The 26,042-nt window shown below is 37.7% G+C and overlaps 1 protein-coding gene across 4 annotated transcripts in view; it reads left to right on the top strand.

The window, feature by feature from the left end:
• USP37 (ubiquitin specific peptidase 37) overlaps positions 1-25,990 on the top strand; it is a 68,902-nt gene extending 42,912 nt beyond the window's left edge. For 2 of the 4 annotated variants that reach the window (XM_079782536.1, XM_079782535.1), the window contains exons 17-25: positions 2,401-2,466; positions 5,175-5,316; positions 8,607-8,862; positions 9,760-9,926; positions 14,769-14,829; positions 18,184-18,299; positions 19,971-20,040; positions 20,829-20,967; positions 21,494-25,990. In XM_079782536.1, coding sequence (XP_079638662.1) covers positions 2,401-2,466; positions 5,175-5,316; positions 8,607-8,862; positions 9,760-9,926; positions 14,769-14,829; positions 18,184-18,299; positions 19,971-20,040; positions 20,829-20,967; positions 21,494-21,581 — 1,105 coding nt within the window. In that variant the 3' untranslated portion in view covers positions 21,582-25,990. Of the gene's footprint in view, positions 1-2,400; positions 2,467-5,174; positions 5,317-8,606; positions 8,863-9,759; positions 9,927-14,768; positions 14,830-18,183; positions 18,300-19,970; positions 20,420-20,828; positions 20,968-21,493 lie in introns of those variants that run through there. The other 2 variants (XM_079782537.1, XM_079782538.1) reach the window with 2 other exon arrangements.
• The last annotated feature ends 52 nt before the right edge of the window (positions 25,991-26,042 follow it).

Genomic DNA, 26,042 nt, shown 5'->3' with positions numbered 1-26,042 from the left:
GAGAGAATTTCTTTGCCTTTGCTTTTAAAGTGGAAAAGCTTAAAATAATAATAATGTGGAAAGGCTGTAGTGTCTGGTCAAAAGAATGACTAAGCTAGATAACACAGCTCCCAGGTAAAATCAGACCAAGGAGGAAATTTTAATTTTGCTTTATTTGGGGATTTTGTGTTAAATTACTGCCCGATTGAAGTAATTGTAATCAATTGAAGTAATAAAATGCTTATTCAAAAATTTTCCAAGTATTAGTTGCCTTTCATGAAAAGTTACCTCTTTAGGTAATACTCTTACGATTTTAGATCACTAGAAGACAGTGTGATACATGTTAAGAATATAAACTTAATTTGCATGTTCATATGCGTCACCTGAACACTAAAATACTGACTCCTGTGATTCTTAGAAGTTCTGTTTCATTAGTTTTAAGATAGGACTTGGGAATCAATATTTTTATCAAAAGCCTTTCTGGCTCTTTGGGATATGCAAATTTCGGAAACAGTATATTGAATGTGATGCTGGGGTCCCAAAAATAGATTTTGTCTTCATAAATGTATTATTACCAGTGGGAGTAAAGAACTTCAGTGGCTCCTAGAAATTTTTACATGAGAAAAGAAGTAACCTTTAATTTTGCTTCATCATAAAATGCTAGAAAAACCTTAGGACTTCTCTGAATACTGCTCTTTCTTCTGCATACTTGTATTACTTTGGAACCATATAATGTAGTTCCTTTTTATACTTGGACTCTAGCTTGAGAGAGTCATAAAATTTAGAGTTGAAAAGGACTTTAGAGATTTTGTCTAAACACTTAAATTTACAGAGGAGACCCAAGGAGATTAAGTAATTTTCTTAAAGTCATATGGTTAGTACACTGGAAAAGCCAGGTTTCTTGGGTAAAGTGGAATAATAGACATTTCAGAAAGTGAATGAACATTTGCTAACGTGAATTGATACTGTTTTGTAAAAATGTATTTCTCCTTGGTTTAATAATTGAAATGTATACTACATCTTATAAGTATATATTAAAGACCTTAACGGATATACTAATAAAACATGTTTCCAGAGATTCTTAGTGTTTCTGGATTTTGTCTTATGGCCTTTCTTTGGAATAGATGTGGGCTTTGTGGGGTGTTTTTTTGTTGTTTTTGTTCAATTTTTTTACTTGATGCAACTGCTTTCTGCTGGTAGAGTTGTTACTCTTTCTGGCTGGCAGTAGTACTATATCAACCTATCAATGTAGGCTCTTTATGAATGATACCAGGCCTGAAACCAGGCTATCTGACTCTCTAATTTAAAAGCTTTAAGACTTTGGACAAATTCCTTGACTTAGCTGTAGGGAAAATAATCGGGTGGTTGTGAACATTAAATGCCATGAAACACATGCATTCTTACTCCAGTGCCTGACATCTAGTAAGTCCTCAAAAAATGAGAGCTATTACTATTTTATTGCTTAAAAGTAAAGAACTGAGACAAGATAATTTTTCCCAAGTTGTTGTTTTCATATGCGTTACATTTGACTTTATTTACATTTGACTTTGTTTCTAATGCTGTTTATTTAGGTCATTAGATCAAGGAGAGGCCAGAAAATAAAAAAATTTAAAAAAAAGGAGAGGCCAGAGATAGTATTACACACACACACACACACACACACACATCTCCTATATAATAAAAGGCTAATATGCAAATCAACCTAATGGCTGAAGACCATCACTGTGACCAGATGCTCAATGCAGGAGCTGCCCCCTGGTGATCAGTGCGCTCCCACAGGGGGAGCATCACTCAGTCAGAAGCCAGGCTTGCCAGCGGGCTCATGACTGGCGAGCACAGTGGCTGCGGCAGGAGCCTCTCCTGCCTCCACTGCAGCGCTAAGGACCCCTCAGGGGATGTCCGACTGCGAGACGGCGCAGGCCGGGCTGAGGGACACCCCTCGCCCCCCCACCCAGGTGCATGAATGTCATGTACCGGGCCTCTAATATATATATTTATGTATATGTGTGGTTGTGTGTGTGTGTGTGTGTGTGTGTGTGTGTGAATATATATATATATCCCCAGAGGAAAGGAGAGGGGGAGAGAGAGAGAAACATTAATAATGAAAATCATTGATCAGCTGTCTCCTGCACACCCCCTACTGGGGATCGAGCCTAAAACCTGGACATGTACCCTGACTAGGAATCGAACCATGACCTCCTGATTCATAGGTTGATGCTCAACCCCTGAGCCACACCAGCTGGGCCAGAGATAGTATTTTGTTTTCTCCTTTGGCCTCTATTGATAGTAAAAGTAGTATAATTATTTGCTTTTCAAGAGGATAGATAGGGTCTATAGTTCAGAATAATTCATTTTGTAAATTAAATATATATTTTTAATAATATAATTGTATACATTATATATTTTCTAATTTTCTGATAGTTCTAGACCATTGAAAGCCTCTCAAATGGTGAATTCCTGCATCACCAGCCCTTCTACACCTTCAAAGTGAGTTGCATTTCTTATGTACCCAAAATTTGTATTTTTAAGGATTTGGCTTACCCTAATACCAAAATTATTCCCTCCCCTTTTCTTTATTGTTTCTCTTTTTGCATGATAACTGCTCTGTATTACTGTACTTTGGAATTTCCTTGATTCTGCTTTAAACTATAATCTGGGGTATAACAAGTTTTTAACAATGAAGCAATTTCAGATGATCTTCTCAAAATTTTGTTCTAAAACATTTAAAATCATCTGTTAATATGTAATATTTTCATCCTGTTTCTCTAGAAATTGACTGATGAGGAGGAATTTTAAGGATTGAAGGGCTGGAATAACCCATGTTGGTGTAAAGCATCATCCCTCAAGGATAACATGGGAGATAACAAAAATATCTTTTTACTTTTTGCTAGCCAATCTGGGACTTCTTGTCTTAGACACTGAACTGAAGCTATTCTGAAAGGAGACAGAAAACAAACACACACTGGAATGTACCTGCTTTACAAATGTTTTATTTTTTGCTTAAGTCCAAAAGTTTGTTCAAGAAGAGATGCAAATACTTTTTTTAAATATACCTCCTCTGTGATTAAACTAGAACCACAGTTCCTGATTTGACAATTCTAAATGTCTAAATGCTTGTCATTGGTCTTTAAAATTAGTTTTTCCAAAAATTTGATGTCCCAAAATACTTTTAGAAAAGAGACATTTTTGTTATTTAAGGGCTTTGGGGGGGCTTATATAACCATAAAATGACATTTGGGAATTGCTATTTTCTTTTCCTCCTGTTAATTATTTTTCAGTGCAATTAAAACCAGATGACTAACATGACTAGAAATGGTACCGATATGAATACTCTTGCCCGTTCTCAAGATACAAATGAGCAATACCACTTGGCTGCTTAGAAAGTGAGCAAGTGATGCATTTACAGGATGAATATTTTTCATTACTACAGGCAAGCTGCCTTCTGTGAATATAGTAACTATTAATGGAATGCACTCTTTATGTACCAAATCACTGTAGTTACAAGAAAGAGATGGTTTCATTGAGCATCATTATACTTGGCATGGTCATCTGTTCTCCAGGGTCTATTGGTATGAAAATTTGAGAGTTGGTCAATAAAGGATGATTAGGCCCTAGAAGACCTGTCATGCCGATCAAACTTAAAAGAGGCTGAGTTATGAAGCAGAATACCATTGGATTTTCTACAGTGTCCTTTGTCATCACATTTGACCCTGGTATATTGGTAGCCAGGTGTCAGCCTCATTCAGCAAAGTATTCATGTGGATAAACAAATTTAACATGTTCAGTTTTGCTTGGTGAGCATTAAACCAGAAATGAGAAGTAAAGATGGTTAATTGGCTATTTCTAAGTTATTTTAAAAAAACCTTTTGAAAACATAATGGGAGACTATTCAAGTGTTCCGGCTGGAGTGCAGGGATATCCTGGCTGCTCTCAGCCAAAGACTATGTTTGGGATTATCACTGACCACTTGCCTCTTTTCTTTGATCTACATTGCTATGCAATTCTCCTGGTTTCCACTGTGGCCTTTATTTCTTGGTGCCATCATTCTATATGTTTATGTACAGTTTTCACTTTAGATTAATTGCCTTTTTTCCAATTTCCATTTTACATATTTTTATTATTGCATATGAATTTATGTTAACCTCCATCAAAGAAAGTTTGTGCTCTTTGACCTTTACCACTTTTTCCTTTAATTTATTTTCAGCTCACTTGGAAGCCAACACAGTAACACCTTACTTATCTGGTATCATTGAAGAATATTTGATATTCCACATAACTGAATTTTTATATAACTAAAGCTTATCTTTTTAAGCATCAATCTTAAAAAATTTTTAACCATTTTAGGTGGTTATATAGTCTGTAACCTTACAGAAGTCCTTATATTCTTAAGTAAAATATACTGAAGATAATTTATATTGTAATGACTTAGAATCAACATTATGAGTATTAGTTATTGCACTGTGTATTAATATAATAATGCCCTCAGACAGCATTATCCTACAAGACGGTTTGCCTTTACATTAAATGACTTATAGTTCTTTATTGCCCTATTTGTGGTTATTCTCTCTCATTTCTTAGCTCTCATTTCTTGATGAACTTGCTACATTATTTTATACATCATTTCCTGGGAAAGAAGGGCCCCTGTCTAAAGAGTAAAGTACATGGGCTTTGAAACTGCTGCCTTCCTCAGAAGCCTTTTTTCTTACTTTTGAATCCCTGTATTTTGGAAGGTAGAGGTTGCCAGATGTCTGACCTACATATAAGTGGATAAGTGGAATGTTACTGTTAATTTTAAAGTACGTGGATCATAAATTAAAATTTCAAAAATTAGTTCTCATACTCTATTGTCAAAAACATTTATTCATTGCTATGTTTGCATGCATTCAGTACTGTACTTGCTTTATAAAGACAATAACAAACTTCTTTGGGGCTGATCATTAAAAGAAAAAAGGCACAAAGTGATTGGTTTACTGACATAATAATATAAAAGCTGTCTAATTATCAAAGCATGACTCTTTTGAAGTGGGGCAAAGGTAATAATGTTTAAGTATACTTTTTGATATATCTTTATTTCTGTTATATTATTTTCCATATAGGAAAAGCTTTTGTTTTATTTTGGTACATGTGTTTCAAAAGAATAACAAGGACATTGTTTATCAGTCTTATATAGTTTTTTATTTCCCCTTGAATTACAGGAATTTCCCCTTCAAATCCAAGAGTTCATTGGCTTTGAGCCTTGATTCAGACAGTGAAGATGAACTAAAACGCTCTGTGGCCCTTAGCCAGAGATTCTGTGAAATGTCAGGTTGTGAACAACAGCAGGAAGATCTGGAAAAGGTAAGTAATTTCTTATCAGAATATCTGACAAAGATTTGTATAGCTCTTAGTAGCCAAACAAATGCCTTTTATAATCAGCAAACTTAATACACAAGATGGATCATAAACTTAATGGGTCTGTTCAAACACCAGGTGTTATGGTTTTTAATCATTTTCTTTATTTTTCAATTACAGTTGATATGTGCATTATTATATTAGTTTCAGGTGTACACCCCAGTGATTAGACATTACATAGCTTACTACTAGTAAGTGATCGTCTCAATAAATCTAGCACCCATCTGATACCATACATAGTTATTAGATTATTATTGACTTTATTCCCTATGCTGTAGTTTATATCCCCATGACTGTTCTGTAACAACAAATTTGTAATTTTTAATCCCTTCACCTTTTTCACCCATCCTCTCAACCCTCCTCCCTTCTGGTAATCATCAAAATATTCTGTGTATGTATGAGTCTGTTTCTGTTCTGCTTGTTTGTTTATTTAGATTTAATTGTTGATAGATATGTATTTATATCTATAGGTATATATTCATAGCGCTGATCCTAGAGCCACTTAGTGAGAGATACAGGGCACACTGAGGCCAGATGTTGTATATTTGAGAGAGTTTAGGAAAATCTGAAGCATGAGCCAAGACATGCCATTCATATAGAAAAGCCACTGGAAACAGCTTGGGTGGGCCTGCAAGTTGGTGGGGGAGGGTCTTAGGGAATAACCAGGGCAGAGCAAATTGTGTGAGCCAGGTTGATGGAGTCTCAGTTATGGCGCCTGCCTGCCTGCTCTGTGTGGGGAGGGCTCATCAAAGGAACAATGGACTCTGTCAGCATTTCTGTCTGGGAGAAAGCTGCCCTTTCGTTCCCCCCAATCCCTCAAGCTCTCACCTTGATGCTAGACAATTCGGTTCCTCCCTGTATGTCTCTGGTGTTTTTCAGGCTGCTACCAAGTGGGAGTGAATCTGAGTAAGTCTACATATGGGCCTTTTAAGAGACTGCCTGGGACTCCAGCAGCCCTCCCTCTCCCTCAGCCTCAATCCCAGCTGATTTTTATAGCCTGACGTTATGACAACTTCTCTTCCTGGCACTGAAACCACTGAGCTGGAGGGCCTGGTGTGGGGCTGGGACCCCTCACTCCTCAGGTGGCACCTCTGCAGCTGAGATATCCCTCCCAATTTTAATCTGTAACGCCTGGGTGTGGGACCAGCCCATTCCACATCTCAAGTCCTATCAGTCTATGTGACTTGTTCTTTAATTCCCTAGTTGTAGTACTTCCATTCAGCCAGATTTCAGGTGGTTCTGAGTGATAGTTGTTCTGTAGTTTAGTTGTCGTTTCAGGTGGTTGTGGGAGGATGCAAATACAGAGTTTATCTACACTGCCATCTTGACTGAAAGTCCCTAACACTAGTTTTAGAATGTGATTTCTGTAGCTACAAAACCAGTCTGTTTAAAGTTGGATTGAGACTTTTTTTAAATTGAGATATAATTGACATATAATATTGTATTAATTTCAGGTGTACAGTATAAGGACTTGATATTTGTACATATTGTGAAATGATTACCACAATAAGTCTATTCATCACTATACATAATTACCAAAATAATTTTTTTATTGATTTCACAGAAGGGAGAGGGAGTGAGAGATAGAAACATCAATGATGAGAAAGAATCACTGATTGGCTGCCTCCTGCATGTCCCCTCTGGGGAGAGAGCCTGCAACCCAGGCATGTGCCCTTGACAGGAATCGAACTCAGGACCCTTCAGTCCTCAGGCTGACACTCTTATCTACGAAGCCAAACCAGCTAGGGCCCAAAAGAATTTTTTTCTTGTGATGAGAACTTTTAAAATGGACTCTCTTCACAACTTTTAATATGCAATACAGCCCGGCTGGTATGGCTCAGTGGTTGATCATCGAACAATGAACCAGGGGGTCTCGGGTTCGATTCCTGGTCAGGGCACGTGCCCAGGTTGCAAGCTCAATCCCCATTAGGGGGCATGAAGGAGGCAGCTGATCAATGATCTGTCTCATCATTTATGTTTCTATCTCTCCCTCTCCCTCTCTGAAATCAATAAAAATAATTTTTAAATATGCAATACAAGATTATTAACTGTAGTCACCATGCTGTACATTACATCCCAGGACATACTTATTTTATAACTGGAAGTTTGTACCTTTCAATCCTCTTCACCCATTTTATATATCACACACACACACCACCCTCATCTAGCAATCACCAATCTTCTCTATATCTATGAGCTTGGATTTTTTGTTTGTTTGTTTGTTTTAGATTCCACACATACTAGTAAGTAAGACCTTGTGGTATTTGTCTTTCTCTGACTTTTTTCACTTAGCATAATGCCATCCATGTTGTTGAAAATGTCAATTACTCAGGACCCTGAGTAAAAAAGATTTTCTTCTTTTTTATGGCTGAATAAGATGTATGTATACTACATCTTCTTTATTCATTCATCAGTAGACACTTAGGTTGTTTACAGGACTGAGATTTAAGAAATGAAAGTTGTAGATAAATTGCTTTCTTCTGTAAAGCTTCAAAGCTACTTTTATTTTATTTTTAAATTTTTATATATTGATTTTTAGAGAGAGAGAGGAAGGGAGAGGAAAAATATCCATTTGTTTTTCCACTTATTTATGCATTCATTGGTTGATTCCTGTACGTGCCCTAACCAGAGATTGAACCCACAACCTTGGCATATCGGGACAGTGCTCTAACTGAGCTACCCAGGCAGGGCTTCCTTCAAAGCTTTTACATATTGGTCCTGAAATAATTACTTGCTTTATTTTGGTACTAATTATTAACCTTTTGCACTCGGATGTCGAGTGTGACTCGACACGGTTAGCATTGGTAGCAGCTCGAGAAAAAAGCAAGCGAGTGCAAAGGGTTTTAATATGATGGAACCAGAGTAAATGTTTTACATCAACAGACTAACCACATAAACTAAAAGTTTAAATAATGTGTGTGAAAGCATAACTACATTACGGTATTTCCTATCTTGACACATAATGATAGTTAATACTTTGAAGATACAAGCTTTTCTAGGAGTTTGCATTATCTTGTGCAACTGTTTGATTTTATATATGTGTGTGTGTTTATTTTTTAATATATGTTTATAAGTATTTTTTATTTTATTCATTTATTCAAAAAGAATGAGACCTGAACCCAGAGCATCAAAGAAAGGAAACTTTTTAGAAATAAAATAAACTTCTCACTTTAAACTCTAAGATTGCTATATTTGTAGTCATTCAGGTTTCCTCTAAAAGTAACTCTCTACTTCAGGATTCAAAATCATGCAGAATAGAGCCTGATAAGGCTGAATTGGAAAACTCAGGATTTGATGGAATGAGTGAAGAAGAGCTTCTAGCAGCTGTTTTAGAGATAAGTAAGAGAGAAGCTTCACCGTCCCTGAGTCATGAAGATGATGATAAACCAACCAGCAGCCCAGATACCGGATTTGCAGAGGATGATATTCAAGAAATGCCTGAAAATCCAGACTCTATGGAAACTGAGAAACCCAAAACAGTCACAGAACCAGGTAGGTTTAATGAAGATAGCTGTTAAACAAGGCACAGCTGTGTTCAAAATCATCATAGCAACAAATGGCTTCTAAATAATGGGAAGTATGAGATGGATCTGTCTAATGTATAAGAGTTATATGGCCCACAGGCCGGAATTTCCCCACCCCTGGTCTACAAAGAACAGAAAGAAATTAATGGTTAATTTTTTATCTCCCTGGGCAAATGTTCTAAATATATATGTTGTCATATATTATGCAATACATGAAATGTTTATTACATACTTTATGGAACTCTTTTTTTAATGTGATTTTATTGGGTTTTTTAGAGAGAGAAGAAGGGAGAGGAGGGGAGAGAAAGAAACATCCATCAGCTGTGCCTCCTGCATGCTCCCTACCAGGGATTGAGCTCACAATCTAAACATGTGCCATGACTGGGAATCATACTGGCGACTTCTCGGTGCAGGGGATAATGCTCAACAAACTGAGCCACACCAACAGTACTATGGAACTCTTGATTCAGAATATGTATAAGGCTTATTTTATTATTAATTCTAAAACACTCATTTAACATACATTATAATAAATGGGGAAAGCTCATTATTAGCTATTTTTGGTTGTCACAACTAGAGAGAGGGGTGGTACTGACATCTAGTAAGTAGAGGCCAGGGATGTTGCCAAACATTCTGTAATGCACAGAACAGCCGCCCCCAACAACAACAAAAATGTACCACCCAAAATATCAATAGTTCTGAGAGAGAGAAACCCTAGTCTACATGTAGTAAGATGAAATTGAATATCCCAAGCAAGCTATGTGTGCGTTTGGGGTAAATTACTCTCTGAACAGTAGATGTCACTCTAGTCCAGAGATTTCAGTTTATTAGGATTTCCCAGTTATGTTTTGTTCTGTTTTCTCAGATCCAGCCAGTTTTACTGAGATAACTAAAGACTGTGATGAGAATAAAGAAAACAAAACCCCAGAAGGACCTCAAGGAGAGGTTGATTGGCTTCAGCAGTATGATGTGGACCGTGAAAGGGAAGAGCAAGAGCTTCAGCAGGCCTTGGCTCAGAGCCTCCAGGAGCAAGTAAGATTTATATCGCTACTTTCTTCATCCTTATCTTTCCCAAGAAATAGAATAGTAGTAGTAGTAGTAGTAGTAGTAGTAGTAGTAATCTGCATATATAAAAGGCTAAGCAACTGTCCAACTGGTAGTTCTGACATGCAATGATCACCAGGGGGCAGATGCTACAACTGGTAGCTATGACACACACTGACCACCCGGGGGCAGACGCTCAGCACAGGAGCTGCCGAGCTGCAGTGACTTGGCAGCTGTGGTTCTTGGGTGACACACCCTGGAACCAGAGAGGAGGGAGCCCAATTCCTGGGTGTGTCACCCAAGAACTGCCCTCTTGCAATCCAGGACCCCTTGGGGGATGTCAGAGAGCCAGTTTCGGCCCAATCCCTGCAGGCCAGGCCGAGGGATCCCACTTGCTGGAAGGACCCCGCTCACTCCATAGATGCCCTTCTATCTGCGGCAGCGCCCCAGGTGCAGCCTGCTGGGAAGGGAGGGGCTGTAGGAGGTTGACTCCAGGGCAAGTCTGGCCTGCCTCACCCAGTCCCGCCCCGCAGGCCACCTTCTAATTAATTTCCTTTCAATGTGCACGAATCCGTGCACTGGGGCACTAATAATAATAATAATAATAATAATAATAACAACCAACATGTTTTAAGCATTTACTATGTATCAGGCATTGTTCCAGATGATTTGAATACAATGTCATGATCCACCAAAACAAAATAAAAACCTTGGGGCTTTGCATTGGTTTTGAAACAGAAACTTTGGTAATTTTTCTGTTTTTGAAAATCCAAATGTAACAAAATATACTGTTGGTTACCTTCTATTACAATAATTCATTGCATGCTAAAGCAAGATGGGTTACTAGAGATTATCCCAATCCAACCTTATTTTGCAAGCTGTGGAAACAGCCAGTATAACATTTTATCATTAATATTTTAAGGCAAAGTATTTGTTTTGGCCATTTTCTCACAATCTAAGTCCATTCCTATTAATTGTTTGAACATAAAATTCTTAGAAATATCAGAAATTTAGATTTTAGTCATAGACTAACATTTATCTGCTCTTTATATATACTAGAGGCCTGATACACGAAATTCATGCAAGAGTAGGCCTTCCTTCCCCCAGCTGCCAGCACCAGCTTCCCTCTGGCACCTGGGACCCGGCCTTCCCTCACAGCCCCAGCTTCATCTGGAAGGTCGTCTGGTCTAATTAGCATATTATACCTTTATTATAGATTCTGTTCTTTAATTTTTACTTCTTTTTTTTCTATTTTTAAAAAATTTTTTAATATATTTTTATTGATTTCAGAGAGGGAGAGAGAGACAGAAACATCAACATGACAGGGAATCATTGATTGGCTGCCTCCTCCATGTCCCCCACTGGGGATCGAGCCTGCAACCCCAGCACGTGCCCTTGACCAGAATCGAACCCGGGACCCTTCAGTCCGAAGGCCAATGCTCTATCCACTGAAAACCAGATAGGGCTAATTTTTATTTCCTTATGTTTATATTTGCCAAAGCTGGCTGATTTGCACTGTTGCAGTCATCAAGGTATTTGACTTGTGTTGACAAGTCATCAAGGTATCTGACATCTGAAAAGTGTTGTTTACATGCTTTTCTAATCGTATGCAATCCAAGTCATGTGATTAATAAAAATTTAACAAGACTCCCTAGAATGAACGAACAGTTTTAGTGTTTACAAACAGTCAGATTAAGAAATCTAATTTTGCCTGGCTGGTATGGAGCAGCGGTTGAGTGTCAATCCATGAACCAAGAGGTCACCGGTTCGATTCTGGTCGGGGCACGTGCCCAGGTTGTAGGCTCGATCTCTGATACAGGGCATGCAGGAGGCAGTCAATATATGTTTTTCTCTCATTGATGTTTCTGTCTCTCTATCCCTCTCCCTTCCTCTCTCTCTAAAATCAAAAACATATTTTAAGAAATTATTAAATAAGAAATCTAATTTCTCTAAAACAGTGGATCTTAAGCTTAACTGCACAGGTAATATTAACCTGGGAGTTCAAAAAAATACTGATGCCTGGCTTATTCTGCCTCTCAAATTCTGAAGTAATTGATCTGGCCTATGGTCTGGGCATCTAGATTTCTTATTTTCCTTTTTTTTATATATATATATAATATATTTTATTGATTTTTTACAGAGAGGAAGGGAGAGGGATAGAGAGCTAGAAACATCGATGAGAGAGAAACACCGATCAGCTGCCTCCTGCACACCTCCCACTGGGGATGTGCCTGCAACCAAGGCACACGCCCTTGACCAGAATCGAACCTGGGACCCCTCAGTCCACAGGCCGACGCTCCATCCACTGAGCCAAACTGGTCAGGGCTAGATTTCTTAGTTTTCTTTAAAAAAAAACACAAGAATTTTTTTCTTTTAGCTGCATCCCTTTGATTCTAATGTGCAGCCAAGGTTGAGAACTGCTACTTTATTTATTTATTTATTTATTTATTTATTTATTTATTTATTTTAAAATATATTTTATTGATTTTTTACAGAGAGGAAGGGAGAGGGATAGAGAGCCAGAAACATCGATGAGAGAGAAACATCGATCAGCTGCCTCCTGCACACCCCATACTGGGGATGTGCCCACAACCAAAGTACATACCCTTGACCGGAATCGAACCTGGGACCTTTCAGTCCACAGGCCGATGCTGTATCCACTGAGCCAAACTGGTTTCGGCGAGAACTGCTACTTTAAAACCCTTTCAAAACGAGCTGTTCTGTATTCTTTTATTTATAAATATACCTCACTAGCTACCTTGTCATCAAGATGTATACATGTCAAACTATTTTACAAATAATATTGATCATTTGTTTTAGAAAACTTATTCTTAATGTAAAAGACCAAGGCCTGGTTTGTGTATTTATTTTTCTCTTTACCTAAGGATATGTTTATTGACTTTTTAGAGAGAGAGGAAGGGGGAGAGAGAGAAACATCAATTGGTTGCCTCCCGTACACACCCCAAACAGGGACCAAACCTGGAACCTTTTGGTGTACAGTACGACACTCCAGCTGACCGGGCCTCCCAGCCAGGGCAAGGTCTGATTTCTTAATAGTAGTACCTTGTAGTATTTCTTGTCAGCTGAGCTCATTAAAACTGACTTACAGGATGGGGCAAAAGTAGTTTACAGTTGTTCATATGAAAAATAATACAATAACTAATAAATACTAGTACAAGAATAAACTCTGTGTTTCACGTACTCACAACTGTAAACTTACTTTTGCCCCACCCTGTGTTTTTTCTCAGGTGTGAGGGTAGGATGATAAGATGAAGTTTCTTTAGTTTAGTATACCTGCAATATCCTATTAAGAACTAAAAAATTCTCTTTCTGGTTTCAGCATAGACTTTACTTGGATAATTTTAAGTAATCTTATTTTATCTTAGGACATATTTATTGCTTTCTTGAATACAGTATTTATTGCTACAAGTACTATAATGCAGAATAGCTCGTTCTGAGCTTCTCATATACTTTAGTAACTTTAAAAACAAGTCCAGATTTGAAGAAAGTATAAAATCTGCTTAAATTAAATTTTTTATTTATTCATTTATTGTTTATAAATTATCTTTTTTCTAAAGATGAGGGGGAAAATTTTTATAGTCAGCATTTCCTTATTTTTTATAATTAGTCCCCTAATTGAGACATTTTCAGAAGTACTAATTTTTCTAAGAGAACCTTAGATTTATTAGAAAAGTAACAGTCAACAGCATTCATTTAGTATTTACCAAGCATCTATTATGTGTCTTGGTTTCTTCAGCAAGAACAAAAATAGAAATCTATGAATAATATCTTGTGGAAATATTGTTTATCCTGCTTTCATAGATTTCTGGTCATTGGTGTGCTAGAGCCAGCTCACTCTCAGCTCAGGAGAGCCAGCTTGTACACACCTCTTTCCAACACTGCATTCAGTGTCATGTTGGTAGCTTAAAATTGGCCATGGTGGGAGCACTTATACCATGGAAATTAGCAAATGCTGTAAATCAGGGGAGAGTAAAGAGAGCAATTTGCTAAGTATGTGCTGTATGCCAGGTATTTCATACATGAAAGAAGAAAGGGGATTATATCAGAACTAGAGGCCCGGTGCATGAAATTCATGCACTTGGGGGTGTCCCTCAGCCCAGCCTGCACCATCTCCAATCTGGGACCCCTCGGGGGATGTCCGACTGCTGGATGTTCCCCTGCGGGATCAGGCCTAAATCGGCAGTCAGACATCCCTCTCACAATCTGGGACTGCTGGCTCCTAACTGCTCGCCTGCCTGATTGCCCCAACCGCTTCTGCCTGCCAGCCTGATCACCCCCTAACTGCTCCCCTGCCAGCCTGATTGATGCCTAACTGCTCCCCTGCTGGCCCAAAACCCCCAACTGTCCTCCCCTGCCAGCCCAATCGCCCCCAACTGCCCTCCCCTGCCAGCCTGGTCGCCCCTAACTGCCCTCCCCTGCTGGCCTGTTCGCCCACAACTGCCCTCCCCTGCCAGCCATCTTGTGACGATATGGGGGCAGCCATCTTGTGATGACATGAGGGCGAGATGCCACCTAGGCTTTTATTAGTATAGATGTCACATTGAATGGCTTTTGGTTAGCAAAGCAAATGTCATTGACTAGAAGAGCTAGCATTTAAGCTTTTTTAATCCCCCAGGTTTTGTTTTAAGAGGATAGTGTAGGAAAAAGTAAAGAACTTTTCCACATCCTTCAATAGGTCATGTTCCAAACATCCATGAAATTATGTAACATATTATTAACAATATTTCTAGAGCAACTGATTTTTATCATCACTAAATAAGTTTAATCAGTACCTCTTTAAGTGCCTTAGTTTTATTCTTGTCTTTTTAGGAGGCTTGGGAACAGAAAGAAGATGATGACCTCAAAAGAGCTACAGAGTTAAGTCTTCAAGGTATGGAGATTATTTTAATTACTTTTTTTTAATGGTAAAATGAATCACACAGAGAAGAGCATGTAAAATTTATTTTTAATAACAATAACAAATTTGAACACCTCCCAGGTAAAGAAATAGAATCTTAGAAGATAACCTGGATTCCCCTTTTTTCCTCCTCCCTCCTAAAAGAAACCACAATTCTAACATTTGTATTCATTAATAGTTTGCTTTTTTAAAAAAAAAAAATAGTATTTACTGTATCCATATTCCTAAACAATATACATATTTTTTTAATTTTGAAAAAATTAAATAGCAGGGACAGGTATCTGTAATCCATCTATATGAAAGAGCAGTACTCCCACTGTTAAGACTCCTGGGAGAAAATAAGGTGGCTTCATTCAGTTTCCCCAGGAATTTACAAGAGCTCACTCTATGAAAATCAGTGGGCAGTTATGAGTGAGTATTCAGAAGAGTAAGGTTCACCGTAGTTATGGCATTTGGCAGAGCTAATATATGAACTAGGTGCTGCAATGCCACAGGGACATATAACCACAGGAAGTGAGCTAAGTCTGTATTTTCTGTTTCTAAGATTATTGTGGTCTTCCTCCAACTCTCAGAAATAGATCAAAGCAAAACATTTTGATGGTATAAAATGAGAAAGACTGGTCTAGACACCATGACATGCAGGAAAGAGCAAGAATTTGGGACATGGTTGAGACTATTATAATAATAATTCAAGCTAAGCTCACCCAGGCATTCTATTCTCAGATTAAAAAGATGGTACTATGGTGGTGATGATGGCTGTGTCGAGTCCTATTGCTCCAGTCTGGACTGGTTGCCCTCTACATCCATGCACGGCCATCCTACGATCACCCTAATCATTCTCCTCAGAGTTCCCTCTGATTCTTTGCTCTGAATTTCCCATTGCCTATATCTCACTATTCCTTTTTCTTGATTTATTTGTGCTTTGATAGAGAACACCCCCAAGTAGTTTTCTTGCTACAGAGGGGATATTACTTAGGTTTTTTTGAAACCTTGTAAGTTTTATTTTACTCTATATTTTATTAGTAGTCTGGCTAAATATAGAATTCCAGTTTTGCAGTCATTGTGAAAACATTGTTTCCCGCCAACTTCGTGCTGCTGGGCAGTGGGAGAAGTCTTGTTTGTAGGGTTGCTGTGTGAAAAGTCTAAAGCTATTCGTTCTTTATGCTGATGTGACCTCTTTTTTCTCTGAACGCTAGTAGTATCTTCTCTTTGTTTTTGCTCTAATGAAGTTTCACAGTGATGTGCCTTGATGTGGGTCTGTTTCATCATTTTTGCAGGGCACTTGATGAATCATTTTAATCTAGAAATGTATCCTTGAATTCTAAGAAATTTTCACTGATTTCCTCCCTTCCACTCTTTCTCTTCTCTTTGGAAACTCATACTATCCAGACTTTCTAGTATAGTCCTTTTAATTTTCTTATCTCTTCAGGTTGTTTTCATCTTGTCATTTTACTCTACCTCTTGAAAGTTTTTCCTTATCTCCAACTCCAAAACTTCTTTTGAATGTTTTATTTCTATATTTCTAATTTTTAAAAACTGATTTTTTTTTTGTGAATGTTCCTTTTTTGTAATTTATTGTTTGTTTTGGTTTGGAAACAATACCATCTCAATTCTCTGAGAATGTTAAATACAGTTCATTTGTTGGTTTATTTCAAGTTTACTATAGCTGAATAGATTCCATCTCTTCCAGATTGCTCTGTACTAAGTTTATTATGGTCTTTATATTTCTTATTAGAGGCTTTCCTCAGATATCTAGTAATCCTTGATTGTCAACTCATGTTTAAGAATAGGAGACTAAAAAGATGATTGGACACTCTGAACACATGAATCACTGGGCTAGTCAACTTTTGAATTTTACAGGATGGGACTGTTTGGGGATGATGTTAATATTTTATCCTTTCTTTTGGCTTGTCAGATTCCTAAAGGGTTTTCTAATCTCTTGCCTTTGCCTAGAGATAAAAGATGTGGCTGCCAGAGTTCTGAGAGGCAAGTATAAGAATAGGACTGAGGCGGAGGATATGCACATCCTTCAGTACGCAGGCTGTCACCTACTCCTGTTTTCAGTGTGGTACTCATAGCCTCCCCTTTGCCTGGCACACTCTATCCAGAAACTGTTTTACCTTCTCCACAGACTTTAGTTATTCTAATAGCATGAAGTAGGGTAAAGTGGATCCTGGGAGTCTGTTTCTCAAATAACTTTCATCTAATCGTTACTTTTATCCCCTACTTAGCCTCTATTTTCAGAGGTACCTGGTATTTCCAAGTTGTGTATGTCTTTTGAAGATTATAAATTAAATGGTTTTCAATTTTTCCATTATTGCTTAGGATTTGACTTTGGCTTTCTCAGATCTGTCACCCACCTACTTTCAAATTCCAGGATTTTGAGGCCATAGTCTTTTTTTCCTATTGTTCCCATTCTTAGGTGTTCATGTCCTTTAGACTGGTGGTCCGTGTACCACTGGTGGTCTGCGAGGTTCAAATGGTTATCAACCGCTGCTTTAAACAGCTCTGTTCTGTGATTTTAGTGGAATTAAATATATTTCAAAGCAAAGAGCCATTTATGCACAAATGCTCCTGTGATTATTTAAAGATAGATTTATTATTTAAAGAAAAAAATGGGCCCCAGCTGGTTTGACTCAGTGGATAGAGCATCAGCCTGTGGACTGAAGGGTCCCGGGTTCGATTCCAGTCAAGGGCACATGCCCAGGTTGCGGGCTCGATCCCCAGCAGGGGGTGTGCAGGAGGCAGCCGATCAGTGATTCTCTCTCATCATTGATGTTTCTAACACACTCTCTCCCTCTCCCTTCCTCTCTGAAATCAATAAAAATATTTTTTTAAAAAATGGATCTTGGGTTTGTTTGTGTAATGTATTTAAGGTGAAATTTAAGAGTTAAAGGTTGAATTTCCTTTATTTTTGTTAAATTTCAAGAAAATGATTTAATATTAAAGAGAATGAAAGGATAGTGACCTTTTTATGGTCTCTTTTCTGTGAGATAATTTATATTTGCTGGTGTTACCTACAATATGCACCATGTACTTCAAAATTGTTTATATAATACAGGATTTAATACAATTGGATTATCTTTAAAATTAAATTCTTCTCTTCAGTTTTATTCTTTGTGTGAGTTATATACCTTTAATATAGATATATTTAAAAGGAAAAGGAGCATTTCTTTTACAGATATCAGCTACCTGAGTTATTGGTCCCCAGAATTGGCTGGGTGAATTGGACGATAAAATGTGTACCCACGTTGTTCTTTGCTTCCTAATCTTCTCTTTGTGTCTATTCCAAGAAATTTTACAAGGCTCTGTCTTTGTGTTCTTCAGAGTTTAACAACTCTTTTCTGGATTCATTGGGTTCTGATGAAGACTCTGGGAATGAGGATGTTTTAGATATGGAGTACACTGAAGCTGAAGCTGAGGAACTGAAGAGAAATGCTGAGGTAGGTGACTTTCCGTTCCCCGAGGAGCATTGGTCAGTAGGTCAGTATTGCTCCTGCTTTTCATCTTCATAGGCCCCACTGTCAGTTTCAATTGAGGTGCATTTCTGCCCCTTTGATAACCATCAAGTTGTCTTCACTTTCTCTTGTCCTTTGCTCCTCATTTCTTACAAGATTCAAAACAAAATGGAACAAAAACAGAAATACATCCTGACTAGCTTATGTGCAGTTAGGTAAAACCAAGTGACATGGCTCTCAAAGTCACATGTATATTAAATTTCTTTGAGTTCTACCGAAACTATAAAAACTGTTAAAAGTAATAATGTTACTAGAAGGCATTGGAATCTTTCATCTTTTTTACTTTATTTTTAACATTGAGCATTTATGTTGTTTCTGTTTCTTCACTGTAAAAATAAATACATTAAGGAACTGTATTATTGTAACATTTTCTATATTTAGGATTTTTTCTCTAAATCCCTAGAAGTAAATTACTACATCAAAGTTTATGACTATTTTAATGATTTCTGGTTTTCATATAGCTGTATTTGTTCCCAAAATTATACCTAATAGTGCTGCCTTGGTGCAGGAATATCTTTTCAGTTTTTGTTTTCTTTTCTTTGCTAACAATATTTTAATAGCATTTTTAGAAATATTTAAAATGTAAATGTTCACCCATAACTCCTACAACAACTCTCCTTTATATATATGTATTGATTTCAGAAAGGAAGGGAGAGGAAGAGAGAGATAGAAATAGCAATGAAGAGAGGGAATCATTGATTGGCTGCCTCCCGCACGTTGGACTGAGCCCGCAACCCAGGCATGTGCCCTTGACCAGAATAGAACCTGGGACCCTTCAGTCCGCAGGCTGACGCTCTATCCATTGAGCCAAACCGGCTAGGGCAACTCTTCATTTTTTTATTCTGTTTTGAGTACTTAACCGTTAACATACCTATTTTTATAGAACTATGGTTATTATGTGCATTTTTGTAGGTTTAGAAAACAAGCTAATATGTTGGTAACTCACATGATTTTTTAAAATAGCTGAATAGTATGGTATTGAGTTGCTATACCACTAATGGTTTAGCTATTATTGGGCCTATTGCTATTATTGGGCCTATTGTTAGTTCCAATTTTTTGTTATTAAAGATAATCTCTCCCTCTCCTTTCCACTCTGAAATCAGTAAAAAAAAAAAAAAAAATTATAAAAAAGAAAGATAATGCTATAATAAAAAAATTTTATGCATGTACTTTCTTTTGAATTTTTTTAAAATATATTTTTATTGATTTTAGAGCAAGAGATAGAGAAATATAAATGATGAGAGAGAATCATCGATCAGCTGCCTCCTGCATGCCCCACTGGGGATTGAGCCCACAACCTGGGCATGTGCCCCCCCTGACCGGGAATCCAACCGTGACCTCCTGGTTCATAGTTGAATGCTCAGCCATTGTGCCACACCAGCTGGGCTTGAATTATTTTTTTCAGATACATTCTTGTTGGGAATAGAATTCTTGGATCAAAGAATATGAACAATACCAATCACTGGATATTTTATTGAATCTGACTACACACACACTAAAACTTAGCCATGTCAGCTTTGATAATAAATTTAAAATTAGTGTTTTGCTTTTTATTCAAATGAGGAGTTAAAAGTCATGCCCACTTCTGTTTTCCAGACAGGATATCTTCCTCATTCCTATCGGCTCATCAGTGTTGTCAGTCACATTGGTAGCACTTCTTCTTCAGGTAAATGAACAAAATGATTTTAGCATTTTATAAATGAGCAGCCAGTATTTACTCCTTATTAGGTTATTCTGTACCTCACTTTGTGAGGAGTAAGTTGAATGAATCAAGAAAAACATTGAAGTCTTTTGTCAAAAAGTTGTCCTGGTATAGTATACTAGTAGCCCGTTTGCACGAAGATTCGTGCAATAGACCTTCATTCACCTGGCTGCCTGCACCAGTTTTCTGCTGGCACCGGGGACCCAGGCCTTGGCTGTGGCTACCGCCTTCTGCCTTCTTTCAGGGTCGGGGCTTGGCCCCGGGCGGTGGCCTTGGGCTCGGCCGCACCCAGCGTCCCTGCTACCAATCGCAGGAGCCGACCCCCAGTGGTTTCCTGCGATCCGTGCAGGCTCCCCGCTGGTGCCCAAGGCCACACCCAGCGTCCCTGCTACGGATCGTAGGAGCCGAACCCCTGGTCGTTGCCTGCGATCCATGCAGGCTCCCCGCTAGTGCCCAAGGCCGGGAAAGCTTTTCCGGCCTTGGGCTCCGCCACACCCCAACGTCCCTGCAACCGTTTCCTGGTGGGTGTGGCTTGGGCGTAGTGAAGGTGCGGTCAATTTGCATATTTGTCTATTATAAGGTAAGATTTCTACCTTAAATGTTTCTACTTGTTTTTTTGAGTGGTTTTTAGAAACTTCTGTAGGAGTAAGGTAGATGGGGTAGCTGTTTCTCTTTCTTTCTGAAACTTCATATAACTGAGAGAAATGCAAAGAATTTTTACAGACCTCAATTTTAAAATTTCTTTATTTCAGGTCATTACATTAGTGATGTGTATGACATTAAGAAGCAAGCATGGTTTACTTATAATGACCTAGAAGTATCTAAAATCCAAGAGGCTTCTGTGCAGAGTGATCGGGATCGGAGTGGTTACATCTTCTTTTATATGCACAAGTAAGAAACTCCCAGATCCGAAGACATGGGTTAAAAACTACCCAACTCGTTTTTCTTCCTTAAGAATAAAATGTTCCCACTTTTTAATTGGTTGATAATATTTTGTTTTGTTATCTTTCCTTTGGGCTAATGTTTTATTTCCTTATAAGTCCAGAATATTTTCTCTCTTAATTCAGCATTAATTACTCATCACATAGTAGCATCTACATATGGAACTTAAGACTGTTTTGATAGAAGCTGTCTTATCATAAGCCTTTTTGGTCTTCTAATTGTATCAGCTAGAAGATCTGAGTTATATCGATGGAAACTACATAACATTTTTATGAAAGCTGGCTCTTGCCAGCCTTCTCCCTCCTAATGTTTTAAAAAATCAGCACTTGGGGTTAAGATGGTGATCAAATGAATGAGCTGCTTATTTAATAAAATTTAGGCACCAAATGGTATTATGCAGGCTTTATCAGTATCTATTTTCTGTATATTCTTTGGCTTTGCTCACTGAATGCTTATTTTTTTGTTTTATTTTAAGGGAGGTCTTTGATGAGCTGCTGGAAACAGAAAAGAACTCTCAGGCATTCAGCATGGAAGTGGGGAAGACTACTCGTCAGGCCTCGTGAGGAACAAACTGCTGGGTTGGCAGTGTGCACTGCATATTCTCCCTTACTGTCACCCACCTCATCTTTCCTCCACCTGCGGAGAAGTTAGAACTCTACTTGATGCGGGAGCAACAAACAGCTCAGGGCCAAACCAAAAGACGAAAATTGCAGTTATGTGGAATGCTCCATGCTAATTGTTTTATGGAAACTTTGGTCTCACCTCTATAACTGATTATCTTCTTTTTCTCCTACAAAAGTAGCACTTCTTTTGTCTTGGAAATACTTGTTGTAAATATATATATGTACATACAAACATATATGTAGAATGAATGGAGCCTTAAAGAGTTAGGATGAGCCACCAGAGTATGCCTGCTCAAAATTAATAGCACAGCAGTTTGGAGAAGAAGTTAAGTTGTCAAAGAATCCATTCACCTGAGAAATGTGTACAGATATACATATCAGTTGACATTTGGCTTTTATGTTCCTTGAGTAGTTTCACTCAAGTCTGTAATCTTTCATGTGTTTCTTATTAGTAAAGGTCACTGGAAAATAAGCTCTCCATGTTACACTAATGACAGTTTGTCCTCCTTGGAAAGGAGGGGCATTTCTGCCACCTGACTTGGGGGGCTATTTTTAAAAATTCATGGATTTGTAATGCTTTTGCTGTTTACATGTAGTCCCAAGAAATGGATTGTTGTTGGTGCTTGGAATGTGTTATGGTCCCACATTTGGTATTTATTATACACTTTATATTTTCTTTAAAGAGATTCCTTCACAACAGTATGTCATTGCATATCATCTATATTATAGTGGTGAAGATAGAATGGAGCAAGCATTATCCTAACAGAGTTCAACCAGAACTTTAAAAGGTAGGAAAATAATATTGTCCCAATTGGGACTCCCCAGCAAGGATACTTAGGGATAAGGAGGAATACTAGAATCTCTGTCTCTCCGAGAGGTCAAGAGGAGTATTCTTGTGTTAAAAGCTAAAATTCTGGACCACTAAAGCTAAAAGCCCTACTACAGTGTGAAATAAGTGCATGAGCTGTACGATAAAGCTTGAACATTTAACCTCCCACTGTCTGGCTTTGCCCTTAAAACAGAGTGGGAATTAAAGTGTGATCGGTTTAGGTAATCCCAAGAACTAATATATAAAGGTGCATAATATATTTATCCTACTTTTTAGGTGCTTCGAGTTGAGGTTAAATGGGGGTACAACATTAATTGCTGCATTAGTCACTCAGCTGACATAATCAGCTTGGTTCAGCAGCTTGTGAAACTATATAAAGAATGAGTTTGAGAGTAGAATTCTGTCCAAAAAATAATTTTGTGAGCCCAGGGATCATTAGGATCATACAGAGTTAAGTATAGCAATATAAAACCTTCAATATTGTTTCTGTTTTTTTATTGTAAACAAATTACTCTTCTGAGGTAGGGAAAAAACTGTTAGCAGGTTTTCAAGGGGAGAAAACAGTGTAAAGTTCATTGTCACAGAAGATGCAACACCTTTTCTGGAAAATTGCCATAAGAGAGCTCCAGCCCCACTCTTAAGACTTGGATGTGTTCTGACATAGTAACCTCTTCTAAAATTTTGAATTTTTGGATTGTAAATGGCCCCAGCACTTTTGCTTAACTACTGATAAAAGCTTTGCCTCCTACCACTTAGATATTACTCTAATAAACGTTCCAAATGGTATGGTGGTAGGATACGCAAGAGTAGTATAGAGCAGAGGAAAATATTTGCTTTAAAAACTAGCTTTTTATGTTTTATTTCTACTGGGGAGCTCCTTTTTTTTTTTTTCTTTTTTGAAAATAACTGGTTTTCTTATACAAATGAAGTGGTGATCAAATTCTCTAGCTATTTATTCCTCTTCCCTGTGTCTGTATTTGAGAGCCTTGAGAGGTGTTAAAAATGATTGGGAATGATTTAAAGTGAGGAGTACATTAGGGCATTAAAAAAAAAATAGAAATAATGCCATAAGCCTTCATTGCCCATGAAATACCCTCATTGACTTGCTTTTCATAGCTTGGTTGTGGTTTAGAAGTACTCTTGGCTCAGAAACCTAATTTGATTTGATCTTCATGTATAGGGCAGGACTTATTAGTTAAATGAATACAGGTACTGGGGTAGATGAGTTAAGTTACTTTCTTGTTTTGATTTAGTGAAGGATTAATGACTACAGATGGAGATTTTATCTGGACCATGTTGATGGGGTTTTTATTATTTTGTTTTTGAGCTGACTATATATTTAAAAATTATAAGTAGATATTTTTTATGCAGTCTGATCAGTTTGCTCTGAGTCAGGGGGTTGGGATGGCATTTGGTATGTTGTGCCAGGAAGGGACAGCTGAAATAGGGACAGAGTGCTTCAGTCCCAGGCAGCCTGCACAATAACTAACTAACTTTCCTATTGAAAATACCACATGTGGTTACAATTTTCTAAATGGCATTGAATTTGGAACTTGACAGCACTTAGTTCTGCATTCAACTGATCTTAATTGGAACTTTTTTGAAAGGGAAAAACAAATTCAAACTTGATTCTTATTGGCTAATGTTATAATGGAGAATTGGAAGGTTGCATGTTGTCAGATTCTCTCTCTCATCACTTTAGTAGCCATGGCTATAATTTAAGCCTGTGAGAAGATAGACTGTTTTGTGGGCAAAATATGTGTGTGTGTGTGTGCACACTCATAAGTTTTGTTTCAGCAAACTAGAAAAGAAGCAAATTCATGACTTGTTCTATTTATATTTTTATTCCAAACGCTGTTTACTTGCCAAGGTCTGTTAATTTCAGGCCTAATTTAATCATTCAATAGCAAATATAACAAATGTAAATGTGTTTACATTTTAAGAAGTAACTACCAGCTAACTCTGGGAGGCAAACAGACTACACAATTCTTTCTTTCTTAGTCTAGTGTAAAATCCTTCTACAAGAGAAGCTTTAAGAATTAGAACCTCAGCAAGTGAATTCCTGGCTTTACTTACCCTTCCATACTGCCGTTACCATTATATAACTATATAAATATAGCTACAGCTATAGATATAGTTGTATAATGAAAGTTGTTTGAAAATATCTAAATTAAAGAAATTCTTGGCAATGTCTCATATATTATTGAGTGCTTAGAGTGTAGAGAGAACATGTAGAGAGAGCATAGTGGGATGGGGTGGAAACATACAGAAAGAAGGTAGTTTATAAATTCATTTGTGATCTAAAAAGAGATTATATTAAAACAAATAAAAACATTACCCTTCTTGCTCACTCTTCTCTGTCCTCTGAAATGGCACAGTGGATGCTCTTAGTCATCTAGCCATCTTTTTCCCTGTTTGATTTAATTGATGCTCTTAGGTAGTGTTTTAAGTCAGGGAAACAGCTAGATCTCCAAGTACATGTGGATCTTGTATATGTGTGGAGATTTTTAGAAAACCACCAACAACCCAGTACCAGTTGCAAGTCACATAAAAATGTACCCCAAAAACAGATGTGTCCTTTTCCTCCTCCCATCTTGCTTTACACTGAGTAATGCTCTTTTTATATGTGTACGAAAACCAGATTTCTGACCTCTTAACGTCTTTCTACTATATTACTTCAGAATCCTGATTTTGTCTCTATTGATGGGTCTTATTAACATCTAAAAAATTTTTTTTCTAATTGGGAAACTATAGTTCGTTAGGTCTTGAGAGTTGTGTGACAGAATTCTTTTGCTGTGTCTCACCACAATCATTGACTCCTATGGCATGCTTTGATTACTAGGCTTCAGGCAGTCTCTTTGGTTGTATCATATTTATAAACAATGAGTTAAGTTTTCCTTTCCATGTGTGCTACGTGTCTGAGGTTTTGATGTTTTAATAAAACGTGTGCCAGTATGAATATAAGCAGTTGATTTTGGTAACATTGGACTTTTCTTAAAGTACAGAGACGAAGAATAGGTGTGTACACTGACATAAAAATAGAGTGGATTGAGGGTCTGGATCAGAACCCAAGTTCGTTAGGCCAAAACAAAGAAGAGCAATTGACTGGACTGGTCTATTTCAAGAATGGGAGGGGGCATGTGAAGAATGACTGCATGTGGTTGTACACACCTCGGGTCCCCAGGTTTCCTTCATTCTGACTGCTCTGGCCTGTTAGTGTTTATTTATGCTAAGGAAAGGAAAACAGAAGTAAGCTTCCTACACTTTGCCTAGTTGAGCCACTACCAGGTTTGCTGGCAGCTTTGGCCACATTATCTGTGATGTGATTTTCTTTGTGTTCAGAGTGACTTCTGATTCTAAATTTTCATGTTTTTGTTTTGTATGGAGCGGCACTTTATCTGTGTTTTAGCAGAACTGTTCCTCTGTATTCCTTACAGTTTTTCTTTGTTTTGGTTTCCTTTTTAAATTATGCATAGAGGGTTTTTTTGTGTGTGTGAAATTAAAGCCTTTATTAACCCTGTGTTGGTTTGACTTATTTCTGAAAAGGACATATTCTTGCAGACACTTAACAA

The sequence above is a fragment of the Cnephaeus nilssonii genome, assembly GCF_951640355.1.
Source record: "Cnephaeus nilssonii genome assembly, chromosome: 10".
NCBI lineage: Eukaryota > Metazoa > Chordata > Mammalia > Chiroptera > Vespertilionidae > Cnephaeus > Cnephaeus nilssonii.
The sequence above is the reverse complement of the archived record's forward strand: the minus strand, read 5'-3'. Positions and strand labels throughout refer to the sequence as shown.